General features: G+C 43.3%; 1 protein-coding gene across 2 annotated transcripts; it reads right to left on the bottom strand.

The window, feature by feature from the left end:
- Positions 1-7: 7 nt before the first annotated feature.
- On the bottom strand, positions 8-16376 carry jam2a (junctional adhesion molecule 2a). Of its 2 annotated transcripts, XM_020482710.2 has the most exons (10): positions 16040-16363; positions 11108-11284; positions 10669-10818; positions 10341-10528; positions 4360-4462; positions 2979-3086; positions 2833-2845; positions 2213-2284; positions 1955-1988; positions 8-1677 (listed from the first exon to the last, which is right to left on the bottom strand). In XM_020482710.2, exons 1-10 carry the CDS (start codon positions 16086-16088, stop codon positions 1639-1641), a joined length of 933 nt encoding a protein of 310 aa, XP_020338299.1. In that variant the 5' UTR covers positions 16089-16363; the 3' UTR covers positions 8-1638. The 2 variants fall into 2 exon arrangements, 1 of the variants encoding a protein (XP_020338299.1); XR_004209958.1 differs by having other exon boundaries at positions 2213-3086; positions 16040-16376.
- Between the last annotated feature and the right edge of the window lie 4396 nt (positions 16377-20772).

The raw sequence follows: 20772 nt of genomic DNA, 5'->3' as shown, positions 1-20772 counted from the left end.
TAAATGATTGAACAAGTTTTTGATAGAAAATCTTTAATACTGAATAAACCTCTTACAAAGAATAAACGTACAGCAACCCCTTCATCCATAGCCTAAGAAACATACACTATTAAGACCAAAAATGCAGTAGCACAATAATACTTTAGCTTAAACAAAACAAGAAAACACTTACAAAAGAGCCCCTAGATAGAATATAACAACTACTTTTGAAAGGCACTGGGCATCACAGAAAATCTAGGCATCTTCAGGTGAGCAGGGGTCCATCTCAAAGGTCTCAATTCAATTAGTATTGCTGAAGTTCAGAGCTACTGCGCAATTGAAATGTAAAAGGTAATTTATGATTGAGCCAACATATGCAGCGTTCAACGTGAAGGCAGTCTGCGAAAATAGGAACATCGCCTTTAAATTTCAATCATAGCACTGAACTTCGTCATTACGGATTGAATCGATCCCAAAGTGTCTCCTTTCCTTCAGCTGCACTGTTCTGAAAGGAATATAGTGGATGGCCAATATTCAAAATGGAGGAAACAATCCATAAGACTATTGTGGTGATCTCCGGTGTTTTTCAGGGATGTCTCCTGTTCTGACCAACACTGCTTTACTATTATTGGGGCGCGGCCCATGTAAAAAAACAATCTCTCCATCTTAAAACAGATGGACTTTGATGTGGATTTTTTTTGTTTGTTACCTGTATGCTAATTAGACTAAAGGGGGGCGAGGACATTATGTAATTTTGGGCTCCCGAGTGGCGCAGCATCTCAGTCCTGGAGGCATCACTACAGACCCTGGTTCGATTCCAGGCTGTATCACAACCGGCCGTGATAGGGCGGCACACAATTGGCCCTGCGTCGTTAGGGTTTGGCCGGGGTAGGCCATCATTGTAAATAAGAATTTGTTCTTAACAGACTTGCCTAGTTAAGTAAAGGTTAAATAAAAATCCAAACCGACTGAATCAGATCTACGCGAGTACTGCCCTCAGAAGAAAATGGATTGGTCAGTTAAGAACAAACTCTTATTTACAATGACGGCCAAACCCAGACGATGCTGGGCCAATTGAGCACCGCTCTATGGGACTCCCAATCACGGCCGGATGTGTTGCAGCCTGGATTCGAACCAGGGACTGTCGTGACACCTCTTGCACTGAGATGCTGCGTCACTCGGGAGGCTTAATGTGATGGCTACATTGTATGCACATCAATAGCCTTATCCAATAGCCTTCAGAAAATATGTACAGTATATTACACTCAGATGCCATGTTCACGTCTTTGGTATAAAATCAGATTTAGGTAGTTCATGTTTTGGCCAGTTGAGGGGGAAGTGAGCATGTGTGGGACGTAATTCCATGGGTCCACCACAACATGGCGATATGCTGTAGTTTAACAACTTGGCCACCAGAGGGAAGTAGAGTACCATGTGACTAATATAATAGGCTTGCATTGAGGGCCCAGGGAAAGCAAAACAGGAGGAATAAATGGCCTCTACGCAGAGTTGTCTGTCCCCCCCCTTGCTATCCATCCACAAGGGTGAGGAGAGCAGGGTTGGTCAGTCCCAAAAAATATAATTAACTATTCTTAGAGCTATTCATTTGGGTGGAATGAAACTACTCTATTGGTGTCTTCCAGGGGGTTGTCGAGGTCCTCACAGCATGAAGGACTGGGTGTGTTTGAAGTCCGCAGGCTGAGCGAGAGAAAACAGTAGCATATTTTCCTTCAGTCAGAAATACTGCAATTCAGGTCTTTTTCTCCATTATTAGTAACCATTTGGAGAATTTTACTTACTACTACTGCCAAGAGAATTATACTAGAAATTATCATATTGTCTTTTAATATGGTTGTAAAATGTTATCTAGAAAATGTCACATGTAAAGGGGGTAATACTCAAGTCAACATTTCCTGTGAACATCATACCCATCCATGAATACACCAACAGAGAGAATGTGAGGAAAAACACTCACGTCTTGGGGTGGAGGGTTGTAGTTGGCATTAGTCCTGGAAGACAGAGGCATTTATAAAGACAATAGATTGTTTGACAGAGTGGCGGGAGCGAGAGGGAGGGGGCTTCCTAAATGTGATGCAGCTGTGGTCTCAGTAAAAACATCTATCAAAAGAACACCACCGCATCAAACACAGAGTGGAAAGGGCAACTTTTTCTGTAAAGGACTCTTATCTACTTTTAAATCTATTACTCGAGTCTGTCTGTGGGTCAGACTCACTTGTCTTTTGTTCTATGGAGGTCCTGGTTGCTCATGTGGGCCACACCATGGCACTGAGGGATCCAAAAGGACCTGGGGGGGGGGTTCAAAGTTGAGTGAGGGGGTGGATGAGGTTCACACACCATGCTCAGGGTTACTAACAAACATGACCACACAGAGGGGGGGTAAGCGAATCACAATTCAGCCGGGAGGGGGGTTTATTAGCAGTCAGGGTTCACTTGAAAAAGAGATGTCAATCACAATGTGACTTCCCTCGATAAACAATGACTCATTATTGTTATTATTTTGTAATTCATAAAAAATAATCATGAGATTATTCCTAGTCATCTAACTGGCCTAATCTAGAGTCAGTCAGTCAAAATAACATAACAAACCTAGTGTTTCTAACTGGGTCATAAAATACCTGTTTGTGTCTCTCTCTCTCTGTGAGAAGAGACAGGCTTTTGCACTGCTTGGCTCAATCACACCTGTCGCTCTCTACTGAACTTACTCAGAACATTAAAACGCACACACCTCTATTAGTCAGTGGTAGTTACACAGCAACGCAGATGTGTTCAGTGTCAGGGTGTCTTCACTGTATTTGGGATAATCGTTAATGGATTTAAGGACACAACTCTTACCTTCCTCTGTGTTCTGGAGATAGAAATGAAGAGGAGAGTGGAGACAGAAAGTAAGAGGAAGTGAGTGCAAATTATATTTTCTAACAGAGAGCCAGACATATTGTATGCTTCATGGACAGACAGAGAGAGGGGACAGACAGACTCACTGCTGAAGTAGCCATTACGGTGTGCATAGTACCCCCCGAAGCCACAAATGGCGATGACCAGACAGATGACCACGACCGCAGCCACGACCCCTGCCATGTTTACATCCTCTGAAAGAGAGAGTGAGAGAGTCACGCTAGTTGGTTACAATACTAAGGACACCTCAAATAATATTTCTCTACATGCAGATGACATTCTCCTCTATATAACCAACCCTCAAGCCAGTATCCGAGATATCGTGGATCTGATTAATTTGTTTTGTGCCTTCTCTGGCTACAGAATCGATTGGAATAAGTGAATTAATGCCTGTTTGAGTGCAGGCCCCTTGGTTAAAACATCTCCAATTTACGATTTCCTCCGAAAAATGAACCTACCCAGGGGAAATTACAAAAATGTACTCTTCCCTATTTAAAGCTAAAAACCTTTGCTTCTGTCCCTCTCCTCACCCCAACCTGGGCTCGAACCAGGGACCCTCTGCACATCGACAAGTCACCCTTGATGCACCATTACTTATCACTCCACAAAAGCCACAGCTCGGTTTTCCTTCTGGGGGTTATTCAAGAGGTCTTTTCTTTTTTTATTTCTGAAAAACTAGTTTTATTTCTTTCCTTACTGTTTTTGTTGTATCCATTTGTTCTAATGTTTTCTTAGTTTAGAAGCTCAGAAGACCAATTGTACAGTTCTATGCTTATATACCTACACTTCACAATTGAATTGAATTTATTTTGTATAACAGACATATACAGCAACATGTACAATGTGGACCCAGAGGATATCACTTGAAAGTATGAATTAAAACGCTTGTTTCCAAAGTGGTCCCCGGTGGTAAAAACAATAACACATTTAACGATTTAAAAAAAGGCAAGACAAAATTACAAACAACCATAAATACATTCATTTATATTGACACCCTAAAAAGTGGCACTATTCACTGCACCTTTCCCTAACCTTAAATCAACCATATTAATTTCACATTAAAACAATATATTAATTGTACCTATCATTCAAATAAATACACCTGACCAGCCGCAGTAGGGGGCACGAGGGGTTTCTCTTACTTAGACAACCTTATCCAAATGAAAACCTTTGCCTGGTTTTTGAAGCTATTTCTACTTTTTCTTTGCTTGATCTCCAGGGGGAGGCTAGTCCATAGACAAATTCCTGTATAGAAACACGTGCTCCTCACAGTACTGTTTACTCTTGGGATTTTACAAGACATAACACTAGCTCTGGTATTGTAACTGTGTTGGTTATCGACCATATCAATGGGGTTTGAAGCATGAGAGTCACGCTAGTTTGTGGAAAGACAAAACTACACTAATATGAACCACAATCATTCTTATAATTACACACACACACACACACACACGCACAAACACTCACCTATCTTCATGTGTTTAGCCTCACACATCTTGGGCGGCCCCACTTTGTTGGATGCCAGACAGCTGTACTGTCCCGTGTCGCCTCTTGCCACAGTCTTAAACTCCTGCCAGAGAGAGAAAGAGACAGAGGGAGGGCTCACAGGAAAGAAAAAGAGCGAGGAAGATGATACGATGCACAGAACCTGTATAGTTTTTTTTTTTGCAATTGGTCTGGAGTATACAAGTGTGCTTCCGAACTTAAGGGTCTATATGGGTTGATGTCTGACCAAAGGGAAGTGACCTATATCAGAATATTGATTGTCGCACTCGCGCTGCCAATACACTGGATCACTGCTACTCTAACTTCCGTGATGCATACAAGGCCCTCCTTTCCGAAAATCTGACCACAACTCCATTTTGCTCCTCCCTTCCTATGGGCAGAAACTCAAAACAGGATGTACCCGTGACAATAACTATTCAACGCTGGTCTGACCAATCAAATCCACGCTTCAAGATTGTTTTGATCACGCTGACTGGGACATGCTCCGGGTAGCCTCAGAGAATAATATCGATTTATATGCTGATTCGGTGAGTGACTTTATAAGGAAGTGCATACTGCGACTATTAAAACCTACCCTTATCAGAAACCGTGGATAGATGGCGGCATTCGCGCAAAACTGAATGAGCGAACCACCTCATTTAACCATGGAAAGATGACTGGGAATATGGTCGAATACAAACAGTGTAGTTATTCCCTCTGCAAGGCAATCAAACAGATCCTCGAAATGTTAGTATAGAGACAAAGTAGAGTTTAAATTCAATGGCTCAGACACGAGATGTATGTGGCAGGGTCTACAGACAATCACAGACTACAAAAAGAAAACCAGCCACGGACACCAACGTCTTGCTTCCAGACAAACTAAACACCTTCTTTGCCCGCTTTGGGGATAATACAGTGCCACCGATGCGGCCTGCTACCAAGGACTGTGGACTCTCCTCCGTGGCCGATGTGAGTAAGACATTTAAACACGTTAACCCTCGCAAGGCTGACGGCCCAGACGGCATCCCTACCCTCGTCCTCAGAGCATGCGCAGACCAGCTGGCTGGTGTGTTTATGGACATGTTCAATCTCTCCCTATCCCAGTATGTTGTCCCCACATGCTTCAAGATGGCCACCATTGTTCCAGTACCCAAGAAGGCAAAGGTAACTGAACTAAATTACTATCGCCCCAGAGCACTCACTTCTGTCATCATGTAGTGCTTTGAGAGACTAGTCAAGGATCATATCACCTCCACCTTACCGGTCACCCTAGACCCACTTCAATTTGCTTACCGCCCCAATAGATCCACAGACGATGCAATCGCCATCACACTGAAGACTGCCCTATCCCATCTGGACAAGAGGAATACCTATGTAAGAATGCTGTTTATTGACTACAGCTCAGCATTCAACACCATAGTACCCTCCAAGCTCATCATTAAGCTTGAGGCCCTGGGTCTCAACCCCGCCCTGTGCAATTGGGTCCTGGGACTTCCTAGGACCCCTAGGTGGTGAAGATAGGAAACAACATCTCCACTTCGATGATCCTCAACACTGGGGCCCCACAACGGTGTGTGCTCAGCCCCCTCCTGTACTCCCTGTTCACCATTGACTTCATGGCTATGCACGCCTCCAACATCAAGTTTGCAGACGACGCAAAAAATAGTAGGCTTGATCATCAACAATGACGAGACAGCCTATAGGGAGGCAGTGAGGGCACTCGGAGTGTGGTGTCAGGAAAACAACCTCTCACTCAACGTCAACAAAACAAAGGAGATGATCGTGGACTTAAGGAAACAGCAGAGGGTGCATCCCACTATCCACATCGACGGGACAGCAGTGGAGAAGGTGGAAACTTTTAAGTTTCTCATCGAACACATCACGGACGAACTGAAATGGTCCACCCACACAGATAGTGTGGTGAAGAAGGCGCAACAGCGTCTCTTCAACCTCAGGAGGCTGAAGAAATCTGGCTTGTCACCTAAAACCCTCACAATTTTTTACAGATGCACAATTGAGAGCATCCTGTCGGGCTGTATCACCAACTGGTATGGCAACTGCACTGCCCACAACCGCAGGGCTCTCCAGAAGGTGGTGGGGTCTGCACAACGCATCACCAGGGGCAAACTACCTTCCCCCCCAGAACACCTACAGCACCTGATGTCACAGGAAGGCCAAAAAGATCATCATGGACAACAACCACCCGAGCCACTGCCTGTTCACCCTGCTACCATCCAGAAGGTGGAGGTCAGTACAGGTGCATCTGGGACCGAGAGACTGAAAAATAGCTTCTAGCTCAAGGCCATCAGACTGTTAAACAGCCATCACTAAAACAGAGAGGCTGCTGCCTTCATACAGACTTGAAATCATTGGCCACTTTAATAAATGTATCACTAGTCACTTTAATATTGCCACTTTAATAACGTTTACATATCTTGCATTACTCATCCCAAATGTATATACTGTATTTTATACCATCTATTGCATCTTGCCTATGCCGCTTGGTCATTGCTCATCCATATATTTATATGTATATATTCTTATTCCATCCCTTTACTTAGATGTGTGTGTATTAGGTAGTTGTTATGGAATTTTTAGATTACTTGTTAGATATTGCTGCACTGTCGGAACTAGAAGCACAAGCATTTCGCTACACTCGCAATAACATCTGCTAAACATGTGTATGTGACCAATAAAATTTGATTTGATTTCTGAGGTAGCCACTCTTGGTCTGAACTGTAACTAAGGTTTCAGTGTCTTACTGAGGTTTGTATTATCATATACTGTGTTAGTGGTTGATTATACGTGCATGTATAGGAGTCTGTAATGGAGGCCTGCTACATCGGATGCATAACTTACAGTGTACAGAACGTGAGGCGCTCCTATTAATCTCAATGAAACTTGGGTGTAAGTGAGCTGTAGGTGAGTGAGCTGTAAGTTATACTTTGGTTCTATTTTCAAGATTTTTTTCCCCCCGCAGCTCACAATAGGATGAAGAACCTTGCACATTGCTCTCGCTGGCCAAAAATTACACTTCCAGTGTAGTAGGTCAAAATAATAATCTCGATGCCCTAGTGTGGCTCCTACGTAACACACAGTCTGTGGGTGTGGCTGGGCCCTCGTTCTGTCAAATTCAAATTGCTTTACTGACTTTCTCAATTTTGTTACATTACAGCCTTGTTCTAAAATGGATTAACACCTCTTAAGGATCCGCCCCTTTTTTTCAATTTTCTCCTAACATGACATACCCAAATCTAACTGCCTGTAGCGCAGGACCGGAAGCAAGGATATTCATATTCTTGATACCACTTGAAAGGAAACACTTCGAAATTTGTGGAAATGTGAAATGAATGTAGGAGAATATAACACATTAGATCTGGTAAAAGACAATACAAAGAAAAAAACATGCGTGTTTTTGTATTTTTTTTGTACCATCATCTTTGAAATGCAAGAGAAAGGCCATGATGTATTATTCCAGCCCAGGCGCAATTTAGATTTTGCAGTGTATGTGCAAAGTTTTAGACTGATCCAGTGAAACATTGCATTTCTGTTCAAAATGTTGTATCAAGACTGCCCAAATGTGCCTAATTGGTTTATTAATAACGTTGCACTCTCCTCAAACAATAGCATGGTATTATTTCACCACAATAGCTACTGTAAATTGGACAGTGCAGTTAGATTAACTACGATTTAAGCTTTCTGCCAATATCAGATTTGTCTATGACCTGGGAAATGTTCTTGCTACTTACAACCTCATGCTAATCGCATTAGCCTACGTTAGCTCAACCCGTCCCGCAGGGGACCCACCAATCCTGTAGAGTTAAATCGTTTTTTCTCCCCTCATCAATCTACACACAATACCCCATAATGACAAAGCAAAAACAGCTTGTTGCAAAAAATAACTGAAATATCACATTTAAAGTATTCAGATCCTTTACTCAGTAATTTGTTGAAGCACCTTTGGCAGTGATTACAGCCTTGAGTCTTCTTGGGGATGTCACTACACGCTTGCCACACCTGTATTTGGGGAGTTTCTCCCATTCTTCGATCTGACAGATCCTCGAATATTTCTGTCAGGTTGATGATTGGGGACTACAGGAAAAGGAGGACCAAGCACACCCCCATTCTCATCGACAGGGCTGTAGTGGAACAGGTTGAGAGCTTCAAGTTCCTTGGTGTCCTCATGACCAACAAACTATCATGATCCAAACACACCAAGATAGTCGTGAAGAGGGCATGACAAAGTCTATTCCTCCTCAGGAGACTGAAAATATTTGGCATGGGTCCTCAGATCCTCAAAAAGTTTTACAGCTGCACCATCGAGAGCATGGTTGCTTCACTGCCTGGTATAGCAACTGCTCGGCCTCCGACCGCAAGGCACAACAGTGGGTAGTGCGTACGGTCCAGTACATCACTGGGGCTAAGCTTCCTGCCATACAGGACCTCTATACCAGGCGGTGTCAGAGGAAGGCCCTAAAAATTGTCAATGACTCCAACCACCCTAGTCATAGACTGTTCTCTCTGCTACCGCACAGCAAGCGGTACTGGAGCACCACGTCTAGGTCCAAAAGGCTTCTTAACAGCTTCTACCCCCAAGCCATAAGACTCCTGAACAACTAATCAAATGGCTACCCAGACTATTTTCATTGCGCCCCCTCTTTAACGCTGCTGCTACTCTCTTATTGTCTATGCATAGTCACTTTAACTCTACCTACATGTACATATTACCTGAATTACCTCGACTAACCGGTGGCCCCGCACATTGACTCTGTACCGGTACTGCCTGCATATAGTCTCGCCATTGTTATTTTACTGCTGTTCTTTAATAACTTGATACTCACATTTTTTACTTAACACTTATTTATCTTAAAACTGCATTGTTGGTTAAGGGCTTATAAGTAAGCATTTCACTGTAAGATCTACACCTGTTGTATTTGGTGCACGTGACAAATACAATTTGATTTGTTTTGGATGGGGAGCGTCACTGCACAGCTATTTTTCAGGTCTCTCCAGAGATGTTCGATCGGGTTAAAGTTCGGGCTCTGACTTGGCAACTCAAGAACATTTAGAGACTTGTCCCGAAGCCACTCCTGCGTTGTCTTGGCTGTGTGCTTAGGGTCGTTGTCCTGTTTGAAGGTGAACCTTCACCCCAGTCTGAGGTCCTGAAAACCTGTTCCAGAGCGCTCATCAACAATCCTTCTGTACTTTTCTCCATTCATCTTTCCTTGATCCTGACTAGTCTCTCAGTTCCTGCCACTGAAAACTATCCCCACAGCATGATGCTGCCACCATCATGCCTCACCTTAGCAATGGTGCCAGGTTTCCTTGAGATGTGTTGCTTGACATTCAGGCCAAAGAGTTCAATCTTGGTTTCATCAGACCAGAGAATCTTGTTTCTCATGGTCTGAGAGTCAATGTTGCAGAATTGTTTTGGTACCCTTCCCCAGATCTGTGCCTCGACAAAGTCGTGTCTCGGAGTTCTGCAGACAATTCCTTCGACCCCGTGGCTTGGTTTTTGCTCTGACATGCACTTTCAACTGTGGGACCTTATATGGACAGGTGTGTGCCTTTCCAAAAAATGTCCAATCAATTGAATTTACCACAGGTGGACTCAAGCATCTCAAGGATGATCAATAGAATCAGGATGCACCAGAGCTCAATTTTGAGTCTCATAAGCAAAGGGTCTGAATACTTATGTAAATAAGGTATTTATGTTTTTTATTTGTAATACATTTGCAAACATTTCTAAAAACCTGTTTTCACTTTGTCATTATGGGGCATTGTGTGTAGATTGAGGAGGATAAAAAAAAAATAAAAAAAATTAGAATAAAGCTGTAACGTAACTAAATGTGGAAAAGGGGGAAGGGGTCTGAATGCTTTCCGAATGCACTGAACATTGAGTAAATTGTGCCAAAGCATCAATGGTACGACTGTATATACACTGTTCTTAAAAAGTATCTCACCAGTATGCCCGTGATTGGGTTGAGGTGGTAGGTGGCGTTGGCCATGCGGGAGGGGGTCAGCGGCTTGTCATCTTTGTACCAGGAGTAGGTGGCTGGGGGGATGCTCTGCTGGTCCCTACAGCGCAGCTGCACCACAGAGCCCGTCAAGGCCGAGCTGGGGATCTCACAGGATGGGGTGTGGGGGGGCACTGTGAGGAGGGTACAGCCACAATGTCAGCTGGGTTAAGGGGGTGCACAAACAGCATGTCTGAGACAACACACATACACACTCAGAACACTCAGTCAGGCAGACAGACCCTCTCAGTCTGCCAGACGATGTGGTACACACCCAAGACTTCGAGGGTGATGTTAGTCTCCCCCAGGGTGATGGTGTCGTGAGGGGCAGTGATCTCACAGCGGTATTCGCCCGCGTCTTTCTGGGTCACCCTCTGTAGGGTCACCGTTGCCCCCTTGATCCTTGCACGCCCCGCAAAGGCTCCTGGGAGAGTGGAAACCGGTCAGCACAGAGAAGAGGGGGGTTGTGGAGATGTGGTTTCTTAAGGACAAATGTTCTACTTAAACTAACATCAACCATCTGGTAACTTCTCATACAAATGTCTTTGTAATGTTCATCACATTCTGCTTTATGTTGATGAGGCTCTTAAAATGAATTCCCCTCATGTGAGGAGAGTAAATTAAATCTGAGAGTCTGAAGATGGGCTCTGGACAGGGGTTAAAAGAGACAGAAAGAGAGCGATGGAAGACAATGTGCCAGGACAGCTAATCACCTCTGAAGTGTCCCTCATAGTAAACAAATGATACATCTGTTCCTTTCTTCTTCCACTCGATTCGAGGATTCTGTTCCTTCTCTGTCCGAAAATCACAGCTCAGAACCGCATCGGAGTTCTCATGGACCTCCACCTTGGGCGTGGTTGTTGACACGGTAACAGGGACAATGGGGAGGCCTGAGGGATGGAGAGAGAGAGGTGCCACATATGGGGTTTTACATTGGGGGAAAGGGTTGTAAGATGGAGGACCAGTTATGAACACCTTAACACCGTTATAAATCAGCAATTATAATCAGTTATGAACTAGTTTATAATCTGTTAGAAACCAGTTATATTCAGTTATGATGGACCAGTTGTAAATGTTGTATGAACCAATTATATCTGTTATGGACCAGATTGGCAGCGGAGCATGAAGACTCATGGCTGATTGTTTGGTTGGCTGGCTGTGTCTGTGTGTCGCTCCTGTTGAACATGTACATCTAGACAGGAACAGGAAATAGGAGCATCCCTTCCTGTCGGTTGATTGGTGCAGGGGTCAGGATTATTGTTTTGTCATCCTGTTGCTGTCCACAGGTCGCCCGGGTAACGCCCATCCATTGAGGGAGGAGCGCGTGTTGCGTGTGTATGTGCATATGTATGTGTGTGTGTGTGGGGGTGGAGATTAACTGGTACAATAATGTTATGTACAACACACACGCACACTGAGTATTTGGGTAGTTCCATGAAAAGACTGCATTTTGCACCCCTTTTGACATTTTATGTAGCAATTGTACACCAATATTGAATTTTAAAAGCCTGTTATGTTAAATGAAGAGCCTTTTGAAAATATACTATACCCCATGGAGAAAATCAGCTTTTTTCAGTGGTGGAAAAAGTACCCAATTGTTAATCATTTCAAATTCCTTATATTTTTCAAGCAAACCAGATGACACATTTGAATAGTTTTATTTATTTATTTACGGATAGCCATGGGCATACTCCAACACTCAGACATCATTTACAAACCAAGCATTTATATTTAGTGATTCATCAGATCAGAGGCAGTAGAGATGGCCAATGGTGTTCTCTTGATAAGTGTGTGAATTGGAACATTTTCCTGTCCTGCTAAGCATTCAAAATGTAACTAGTACTTTTGGGTGTCAGGGAAAATGTATGGAGTAAAAAGTACATTATTTTCTTTAGTAATGTAGTGAAGTAAAAGTAGTCAAAAACATAAATAGTGAAGTACAGATACCCTCTAAACTACTTAAGTCGTACTTTTTACTGAAGTACTTTACACCACTGGGTTTTTAATTATATGAATAAAGACTTGTTAAAGTCTTTGGGGCGGCAGGGTAGCCTAGTGGTTAGAGCGTTGGACTAGTAACCGGAAGGTTGCAAGTTCAAATCCCCGAGCTGACAAGGTACAAATCTGTCATTATGCCCCTGAACAGGCAGTTAATCCACTGTTCCTAGGCCGTCATTGAAAATAAGAATTTGTTTGTAACTGACTTGCCTAGTTTAATAAAAAGTGGCAAAATTCAGCATTTTGACACTCTATGATTCTAGAAAGTTATTAACCCACTTAACCCAACATTTCACCAGCATTGTAAAGCCGGAGTTATTTTGTTGCTTTGACAAAGTCCTTTCTGAAGATGATTATTTCTTACATTATTGATTCATTTACGTCTGTCCCTCATTTTAAGGTCAACCGTGTTACGTGAACTAAACTTTTTGTCAAAAATAATCATTGAACATCGAGCGTAAAAGCAGGTGAGTTGGTTCTTTCTGTTTTGGGCCATTTTCTGGTGTTTTGTGGTGGAAAACTGAGCGGGTCGGGCATAACATGTCAACTGTTACCCATAGATAGACAGGCTAGAAATGTTTTAGCAATAAAACTAAAAAAATGTGTGAAGCTTGCATTCAATTGCCACTTCCTGTTGCACACAACATGAGACAATGTCCTATAAAACTGATTGCTATCCTTTGGGTGATGTTAAAAACGTAATTTTATGTGACGTTGGAGCTCCTGTCAGCCCACACTAGTCGCTGCTCAATTCCATCGTAAATCGCTAAGTTTAGTCGGCTAGCTTTACACAGACACTTATTTAACACACCCAGACAACACACATTTATTTTGTGTTGTGTTTGTATTGGCCAACATCCATGTTTCCTTCCATTGTTTCAGTAAATACTGAGATGTATTCAGATAACACACTTATTCACATGCATGCTCAACTGTAATGACATCTGTATCGCTGCATAACCTACAAATACTATATTCCGCTCAATTCATTAAATACTGACAATTGCTGGCCAGCAAAGCACAAAGCTATCTGTCATGGCCCAGTACTGGTAAACATCACGTCAAAAGACCTAAACCACCCGTCTACACCAGTGGGTCCCAACCTTTTTCGGAAACTGTACCACCAACTGAATTTTGCTCTGCCGAGATTACCCCTGAAGTACCCCCTCATGTGCATTTTACCAGTAAGCCCATGCTCATGAGTCTTATCAAGTACCCACTTGGATAGGCCAAGTACCCCTGGATGGGGAACCCACTGGTCTACACTGTACTTAACTGAGGTCAACTACCAAATGAGTCATTCACTGTTAGCAGTTCGCTAGCTTCCTGTTCAGCCAGCTTCTTTTTGTTGCAATACTTCCTGTGGTTCTATTAGTGGACCAGAGGGTGGGGTGGGGCAGAGGAAAGGTCCTAACCAATCCTCCTGGTCTCCTGCTTTCCCCCCACCGAAGGGCAGGTGTGCGTCCCAAATGGTATCCCATTCCCTACATAGTGCCCTATGGGTCCTGGTCAAAAGTAGTACACTATGTAGGGAATATAGACGCAAACCGGGTCTACGTAGAAGAATTGAGGGAAAGTGAGACAAAGGCATTGGAGAGGCACAGGAAGTGATAAAGGATATGCAGGTCCTCTCAGCGTGGAGGAGGCCATCTTAAATGGCCAGGAAAGCAGAGCAAAAGTTGGGAAACAAGACGTAAACAACTTGCTCGCTGACAAACAATGAAGCAAACCAATGAAGCATACTCAATTGCATTTCAAATCTAGTCTATTCACAGGAAATAAACGGAAAAACTGAATGTGTGTCCCATTGATTTTGAATTCTCCTTCTGAATCCTAGTTATGAGTATTTAGGCAATTAGGTCTACATAGGCCTACACATTATCAGTGGCAGAATGTGATCTCTCGCTTGATGTGCGTAAGTACAGTATGAATTCAAACTGCAGACTCATGTTGTCTATTCACATTGTCCTTCAGATGTTTGAGTACTGTAGGCGGTGGAAGTGCAGCCTTGTGTATTTTGTCCCTCCCTGCTTGCTGTCTGTGTTACTTTGTGAGTATGTGTAACACTGTTATCACTGCAGCTGTGTTGGGAGTGGGAGTGTGCCTCATCACTCCCTCTTTCTCTGTGAGGATGAGCATTGTCTCTCCCTGGCTGGATGGACACAGAGAGAGAGGGAGAGGAGAGACACAGAAGATAAGGGAGAGAGAGCCAGAAGATAAGGGAGAGAGAGACAGACAGAGAGAATGAGATGTGGAGGGAGATAGGAAGAAATAGATGAGGAGCGTCTCCTTGAGGAGCGTCTCCTCGAGATAACACAGACGTGACAACAACCGTGACATGATGCCCACACTTTCTCTGTCTGCTGAGTGGTGACCTGTCCCTCTCTGAACCCTATGAGCCACCCGCCCTGAGACCTACCAAGGTTGGGTCAAATTGAAGTCAGTCAACTCAGAAAGAAAACTAAAATTCCAATTCAAGAATTTTTTAAAAGGGGCATTTATTTTTAAATGACTTTGCAATAAACGGGAAATGAGATGCTACGTCTATATGTTAGCATCTATTAGCATCTAAGAGGACATCCATTTCCAGACAGAGAGGGATCTAGAGAGACAAACAGAGAGAATGTGTGCGTGTGTCTTCCAAGGAGAACAAAGCCCCTCTGTATGTGTGTAACCCTGCACTGCTCTGTCAGGAACAGCTGTGCCAGTCAGGGTTGTTGTTGGTGGTGGTGGTGGTGGTGGGGGGCTTGTTTGCAAAATGTTGGCATCTCACTGACACCATGGAATCGTCCCAAATGGCACCCTTTGTAGTGTACTACTTTTGAACGGAGCACTATGTGCCCTAAAAAAATGTGCACTATAAATGGGAATATAGAGTGCCATTTGGGACGAAACGATATGGTGACCTGCTGACAGCCCACATCCAGATTAGACTGGCCTTAGACTGGCCTGTTTCCAACAAAAACTTAAGGTCACATAGTGGTCCATATCTGTTTTCTGCAGTTGCATGTAGTCCAATATCATCGCAATAACACGCACACACAGTGAGGAAGGCTGTATACGAAAGACCGGCAACGTTGGAAACTTTAGCACAGGCCATAGTGGTTAGAGCGTTGGGCCAGTAACATAAAGCCTGCGACATCGAATCCCCGAGCTGACAAGGTAAAACAAACTATCGTTCTGCCCCTGAACAAGTCAGTTAACCCACTGTTCCTAGACCGTCATTGTAAATAAGAATTTGTTCTTAACCGACTTGCCTAGGTAAATAAAGTTGAAATAAAATAACGAAGAGGATTAAGTAATAAGTTAAGCCAATTACTACCGAAACAAGTGCTGCTCACACACTTTGTGTGTGAAGCACTAGAAGCATCAACACAGTAAGATCACAATAATATGTATATATTTTGAAAAAATTGTGCTTTATCAATATTTTCCTATCTAAAATGGCTTATTTTTTTTCTAAACACAAACAGCTGACATGGCATTACACATACAAAAGCAATAGGGATGACGGTAATGTAATTATTAAGAATACCAATACAGATCAACCCAAACATGCATTACACACATCCACAAGCACGCAAACAAACACACAGACGAATAACTCATTATCATACGGAATAGCCTAAATGCAAAAGTTTACTTACATTGTATCAGTAGAATGACAAGGGGCAAAAACAGTGACGCTTTCTCCATCCTGAACTCCCGCTGTTCAAAAGTCCGCCCTTCCTCGAAATATGAGTTGCTCTTGAGCGACAACCTATTCCCACAACTCCAGTAATTCCAGAATCTCGTCACTCCTTTGGGGAAATTATGTTCCAAAAACTCCGTAGAATTTCCTGAGCAGTTAGGCAGCGCGCCGGTGGTTCGGGAAGTCGCCCTTTCGGACTCTCTGTACACTATTACACCAGCCGCAGGGCACACGGCTGCAGAGTGGCTGTCACTGTAGACGTTTTCGCTACTATTCTACTGTTGTGGTAGGGAGGGGGGTTTGGTGGGGCGAGGAAGCGATTTGGTGGGGGACTCCTGGAGAAGGTATGCGGAGAGCGCAACGCTGTGTCCAAGACGTGCACTACACTTGTCCATCGTGCGCAACGCGTCAACAATGGCCAACTGCACTGATTACAGTTTTTTTTCTGTGAGTATGTGTCATCATAGTCTCAGCACTTAAATCCTGGCATAACGCCATGCTATTTACTTTGAGACATTTTGATGAATTACCATAAAAGAGGACCACCACGAATGGTATAGGAAGCGACACCTGTTGCCAGGTGTGATTGTCGGACAAATCAAATCAAAATGTATTTGTCACATGCGCCGAATACAACACCTTACAGTGAAATGCTTACTTGCAAGCCCTTAACCAACAATGCAGTTAGGAAAATACCCCCCCCCCCCAAAAAGTAATAGATAAGAATAACAAATATTTAAAGAGCAGCAGTAAATAACAATAGCGGGGCTATATACAGGCGGTGCTGGTACAGAGTCAATGTGCAGGGGCACCGGTGTCGAGGTAATTGAGGTAATATCTACATGAAGGTAGAGTTATTAAAGTGCCTATACATAGATAATAACAGAGAGCAGCAGCAGCACCGTAGAAGGGGGGGGGGGGGGGGCAATGCAAATAGTCTGGGAAGCCATTTGATTAGCTGTCCAGGAGTCTTATGGCTTGGGGGTAGAAGCTGTTCCGAAGCCTCTTGGACCTAGACTTGGCGTTAAGGTACCGGTTGCCATGGTCAGATTTGCCAAATGGAGGGCGAGGGAGAGCTCTGTACTTTGAGCTTTGTGTCTGTGTGTGGAGTAAAGGTTGTCTAAAATAAATTCCCTCTGGTTGCACATTTAACATGCTGATAGGAATGAGGTTAAACGGATTTCAGTTTCCCTGCATTAAAGTCCCCGGCCACTAGGAGGGCCGCCTATGGCGGGGCGTTTTCCTGTTTGCTTATGGCGGTACACAGCTCATTGAGCGTGGTTTTAGTGCCAGCATCGGTCTGTGGTGGTATGTAAGACAGCTACGAAAAATACAGGTGAAAACTCTCTAGGTAGTTTCGTCTACAGCTTATCATGAGATACTCTACCTTAGGCAAGCAAAATCTTGGAGACTTCCATAGATATCGTGCACCCGCTCTTGCTTACATATATGCATAGGCCACCGCCCCATGTCTTACCAGAGGCTGCTGTTCTATCCTGCCGATAGAGTGTATAACCCACCAGTTGTATGTTCTTAATGAAGTCGTTCAGCCACGGCTCGGTGAAACATAAGATATTCGTTTTTAGTGTCCCGTTGTAGGATATACGTGCATTCAATTCATCCCATGTATTTTCCAGCGATTGAACGTTAGCTAGCAGGACGGAAGGCAAAGGCAGATTAGCCACTCATCACCTGATCCTCACCCTGCACCCTGATCTTTTCCCGCAAAATCTCAGTTTTCTTCTCCAGCGAATGACAGGGATCTGGGCCTGGTCGGGTGTCTGTAGTATATCCCTCCCGTCCGACTCATTGACGAAGAACTCTTCGTCTAATTTGAGGTGAGTAATCTCAGTTCTGATGTCCAGAAGTTATTTTCTGTCATAAGAGACGGTAGCAACAACATTATGTACAAAACAAGTTACGAACTACTCGAAAAAAACGAACAAAATAGCATGGTTGGCTAAGAGCCGATAAGATGGCAGCCGTCCCCTCCGGCGCCATCATACACTTGTCAAACTCGGACAATGCTTTTGGATAGAGTGAGGAAATGGTGCACACTGGTACCCTTATCATTTGTTGAAATTGGCCCCTAATGAATGATGCAAATTATTTCAATATGAAGTCCTTCAAAGTAATTCACAATTGTAGGGTGGTTATCATTCTTTCCGCAGTCCCTTAGGGCAGTGGCGTGTATTCATGGATGCCAAGGGAATCCAGGCTTCCAATTATTTATTTATTTTTTACAAATAAAAAATATATAAAATAATTTGATCTTTCGTCTCTCTAGTGTTTCAAAATGTTCCAACTATTCGCAAGAGGCTGAATGTATCTTACAGGAGAAAACAGAACAAGCTAAACAGCGCCTCTCTGTCTCTATGTGTAGGCCACCTATCTGATGCTGTCTGGTCCAAACGAGTATGTTGTTGCCGTCCGTAGCATTGAAGGCAAGGGAAGCATCTGGCCTTCCTTGATTAAAACAAAAGTGTACAAAATGTGCCAATCAGCGTTGCGCTAAACTGAGCGAGCTCAACTGCGTGGCGCACAACAACAACAAAAAGTGTAAAAGGGAAGCCAGCTTGGATTTTGGCATCACTCCTATCACAACCCATTGAGAGTATACTTAAATTACATAACTTGAATTGTTGCATGTCGTCGTTGTCCTCCAGTGGCCAGCTAGCTAGCTAAAATTGTCCCTTTCCTTAATTAGCCATGGATGAAGATAGGGATTTGGACTTGTGGCTTTACATAATTCCCTTACTGCCAATGATTGTAATGGTGATTCTGATCCAACCATTAAACCATACATTGTTGTGCCCCTGGCCTGAGAGGATGGGAAGTTCAACCTGTAGCTAGATGTAGAAGGCTAATGTTAACTAGCTAACATTGGTCATGAATGGAAGTTAGGCTAGCGAGCAAGCATTAAAGCCAAGTAGACTAGAACAACAAATAAAAGCATGTACTGTATGACAGCGTGATAGACCATTTTGTCAACATGAAAGAGAGGAGGATGGCATTTCTCTAGTAGGGTCAGTTAACATATTTTTCTAATTGTATGAACGAGCGGGCACACAGAGAAATCAGCACCATGGACAGCCACGTTTGGCTTACATTGATTGTACTAAATTGTTTTTATCTTTTAGTTGTCACTGTATTAGACTAAGCATAGGTGATTTGATGATGTTGAAATGTTGAAGTTGAAAAGGTGCTGGAATAGTGGCGGCAGCTCCTGTTTTCTTTGCGACTTGCGGTAACTCTGTGGTTCTAAATCAATTGTTGTTCAGTGGTCCGAAAATGTTGGAAACATTAACTTACTTGACCATGCAATTGTCTGTTACTACATGCAATATGCTGGACAGAGTTTGCTATCTGGTTTTGTGATAAAACAAAGGTGTGGTTTATTTATTCTGCCAACATTTTCTTATCGTCTCGGCCTTTAGGCCTATATATCACGGTCGCAAGACATATGAATTAACAGGCTATAGTGCAAAATACGCAATTATCATCACACAAAGGTTGCGATATGGCTTTTTGGGGGGCTTCCACAGTGATTTTACCCACGCAGCCCTACTGCCTTAGCGATCTCCGTTTTTAACATTATTGTATGGTTGTGGAATAATCCATTGTGAATGCTTCTTGTATGGGCTTATAGTCCAAGCTATATTTTACAAAAGCATGTAGGCCTATCCCATCGTTAGTTGATTCAAATATCGAATTGATAACGGATGACATAAGCCAGGAAGAATCGACTTTTTGTGGACAATAACGTTTAGGCTACATTTTGACGAATTTGTCTGGATAAGATCCATGGAATATAGTAGTCTGGAATAATAATATCCATGGAATACAGTAGTCTGGAATAATAATTTCCATGGAATACAGTAGTCTGGAATAATAATATCCATGGAATATAGTAGTATGGAATAATAATATCCATGGAATATAGTAGTCTGGAATAATAATATCCATGGAATATAGTAGTCTGGAATAATAATATCCATGGTATATAGTAGTCTGGAATAATAATATCCATGGAATATAGTAGTCTGGAATAATAATATCCATGGAATATAGTAGTCTGGAATTCCAGGCACCGGTTCAAACATCTCAATTGGTGAGAGGTGGGATAGGGACTGTAATTTGTCCTTGGGTGTGTCTCCCATACTGTCGCTGGGTGTCGGGGGTGGGGCTGGCTGTTAGAGCGGGGGCGACAGCTGTGCAATGGGCAAACTCTCGATCGGTCTCACAGCACCGTGTATATTAAAAATGTCCCATCACCATTGTTGAGACTCTAGACCGGGAGCATCATAGATCAAGATGAATTATGCAGCATCACATTTATGCACACATTGTTATGTTTCTTTGTATACTATATCACAGTTCAGTTTGAGGAATATACTGTAACTTTTGACATGTACTGTAGGCCTACAGATACTGTATATGGTCACACTTTGCTTTGTCCCAAACGGAACCCTATTCCCTATATAGTGCACTACTTTTGACCAGAGCCCTATGCACCCTGGCCAAAAGTAGTGCACTAAATAGGGAGCCATTTGGGACATAGCCCATGTCCACTACTCTGATCTGGTAATCTGTGACAGCTCATGCCCACTTTTACACACACACTCCTCAAACACCTGTCCCAAAGCGACATACACAACAGCTGCTCTGCCCCTGATGGCCGAGCAGCAC

This window comes from Oncorhynchus kisutch, linkage group LG5 (genome assembly GCF_002021735.2).
Source record: "Oncorhynchus kisutch isolate 150728-3 linkage group LG5, Okis_V2, whole genome shotgun sequence".
NCBI lineage: Eukaryota > Metazoa > Chordata > Actinopteri > Salmoniformes > Salmonidae > Oncorhynchus > Oncorhynchus kisutch.
The sequence above is the reverse complement of the archived record's forward strand: the minus strand, read 5'-3'. Positions and strand labels throughout refer to the sequence as shown.

Bases quoted from the DNA above. Each gene is read 5' to 3' on its own strand.
- jam2a (XM_020482710.2), bottom strand. From the start codon at position 16,088: ATGGAGAAAGCGTCACTGTTTTTGCCCCTTGTCATTCTACTGATACAA. The intron at 11,285-16,039 runs GTAAGTAAACTT...TCCATCCCTCAG, and splicing joins TGTCATTCTACTGATACAAT to GCCTCCCCATTGTCCCTGTT. The intron at 1,678-1,954 runs GTGAGTGTTTTT...TCTCTCGCTCAG, and splicing joins ACAACCCTCCACCCCAAGAC to CCTGCGGACTTCAAACACAC.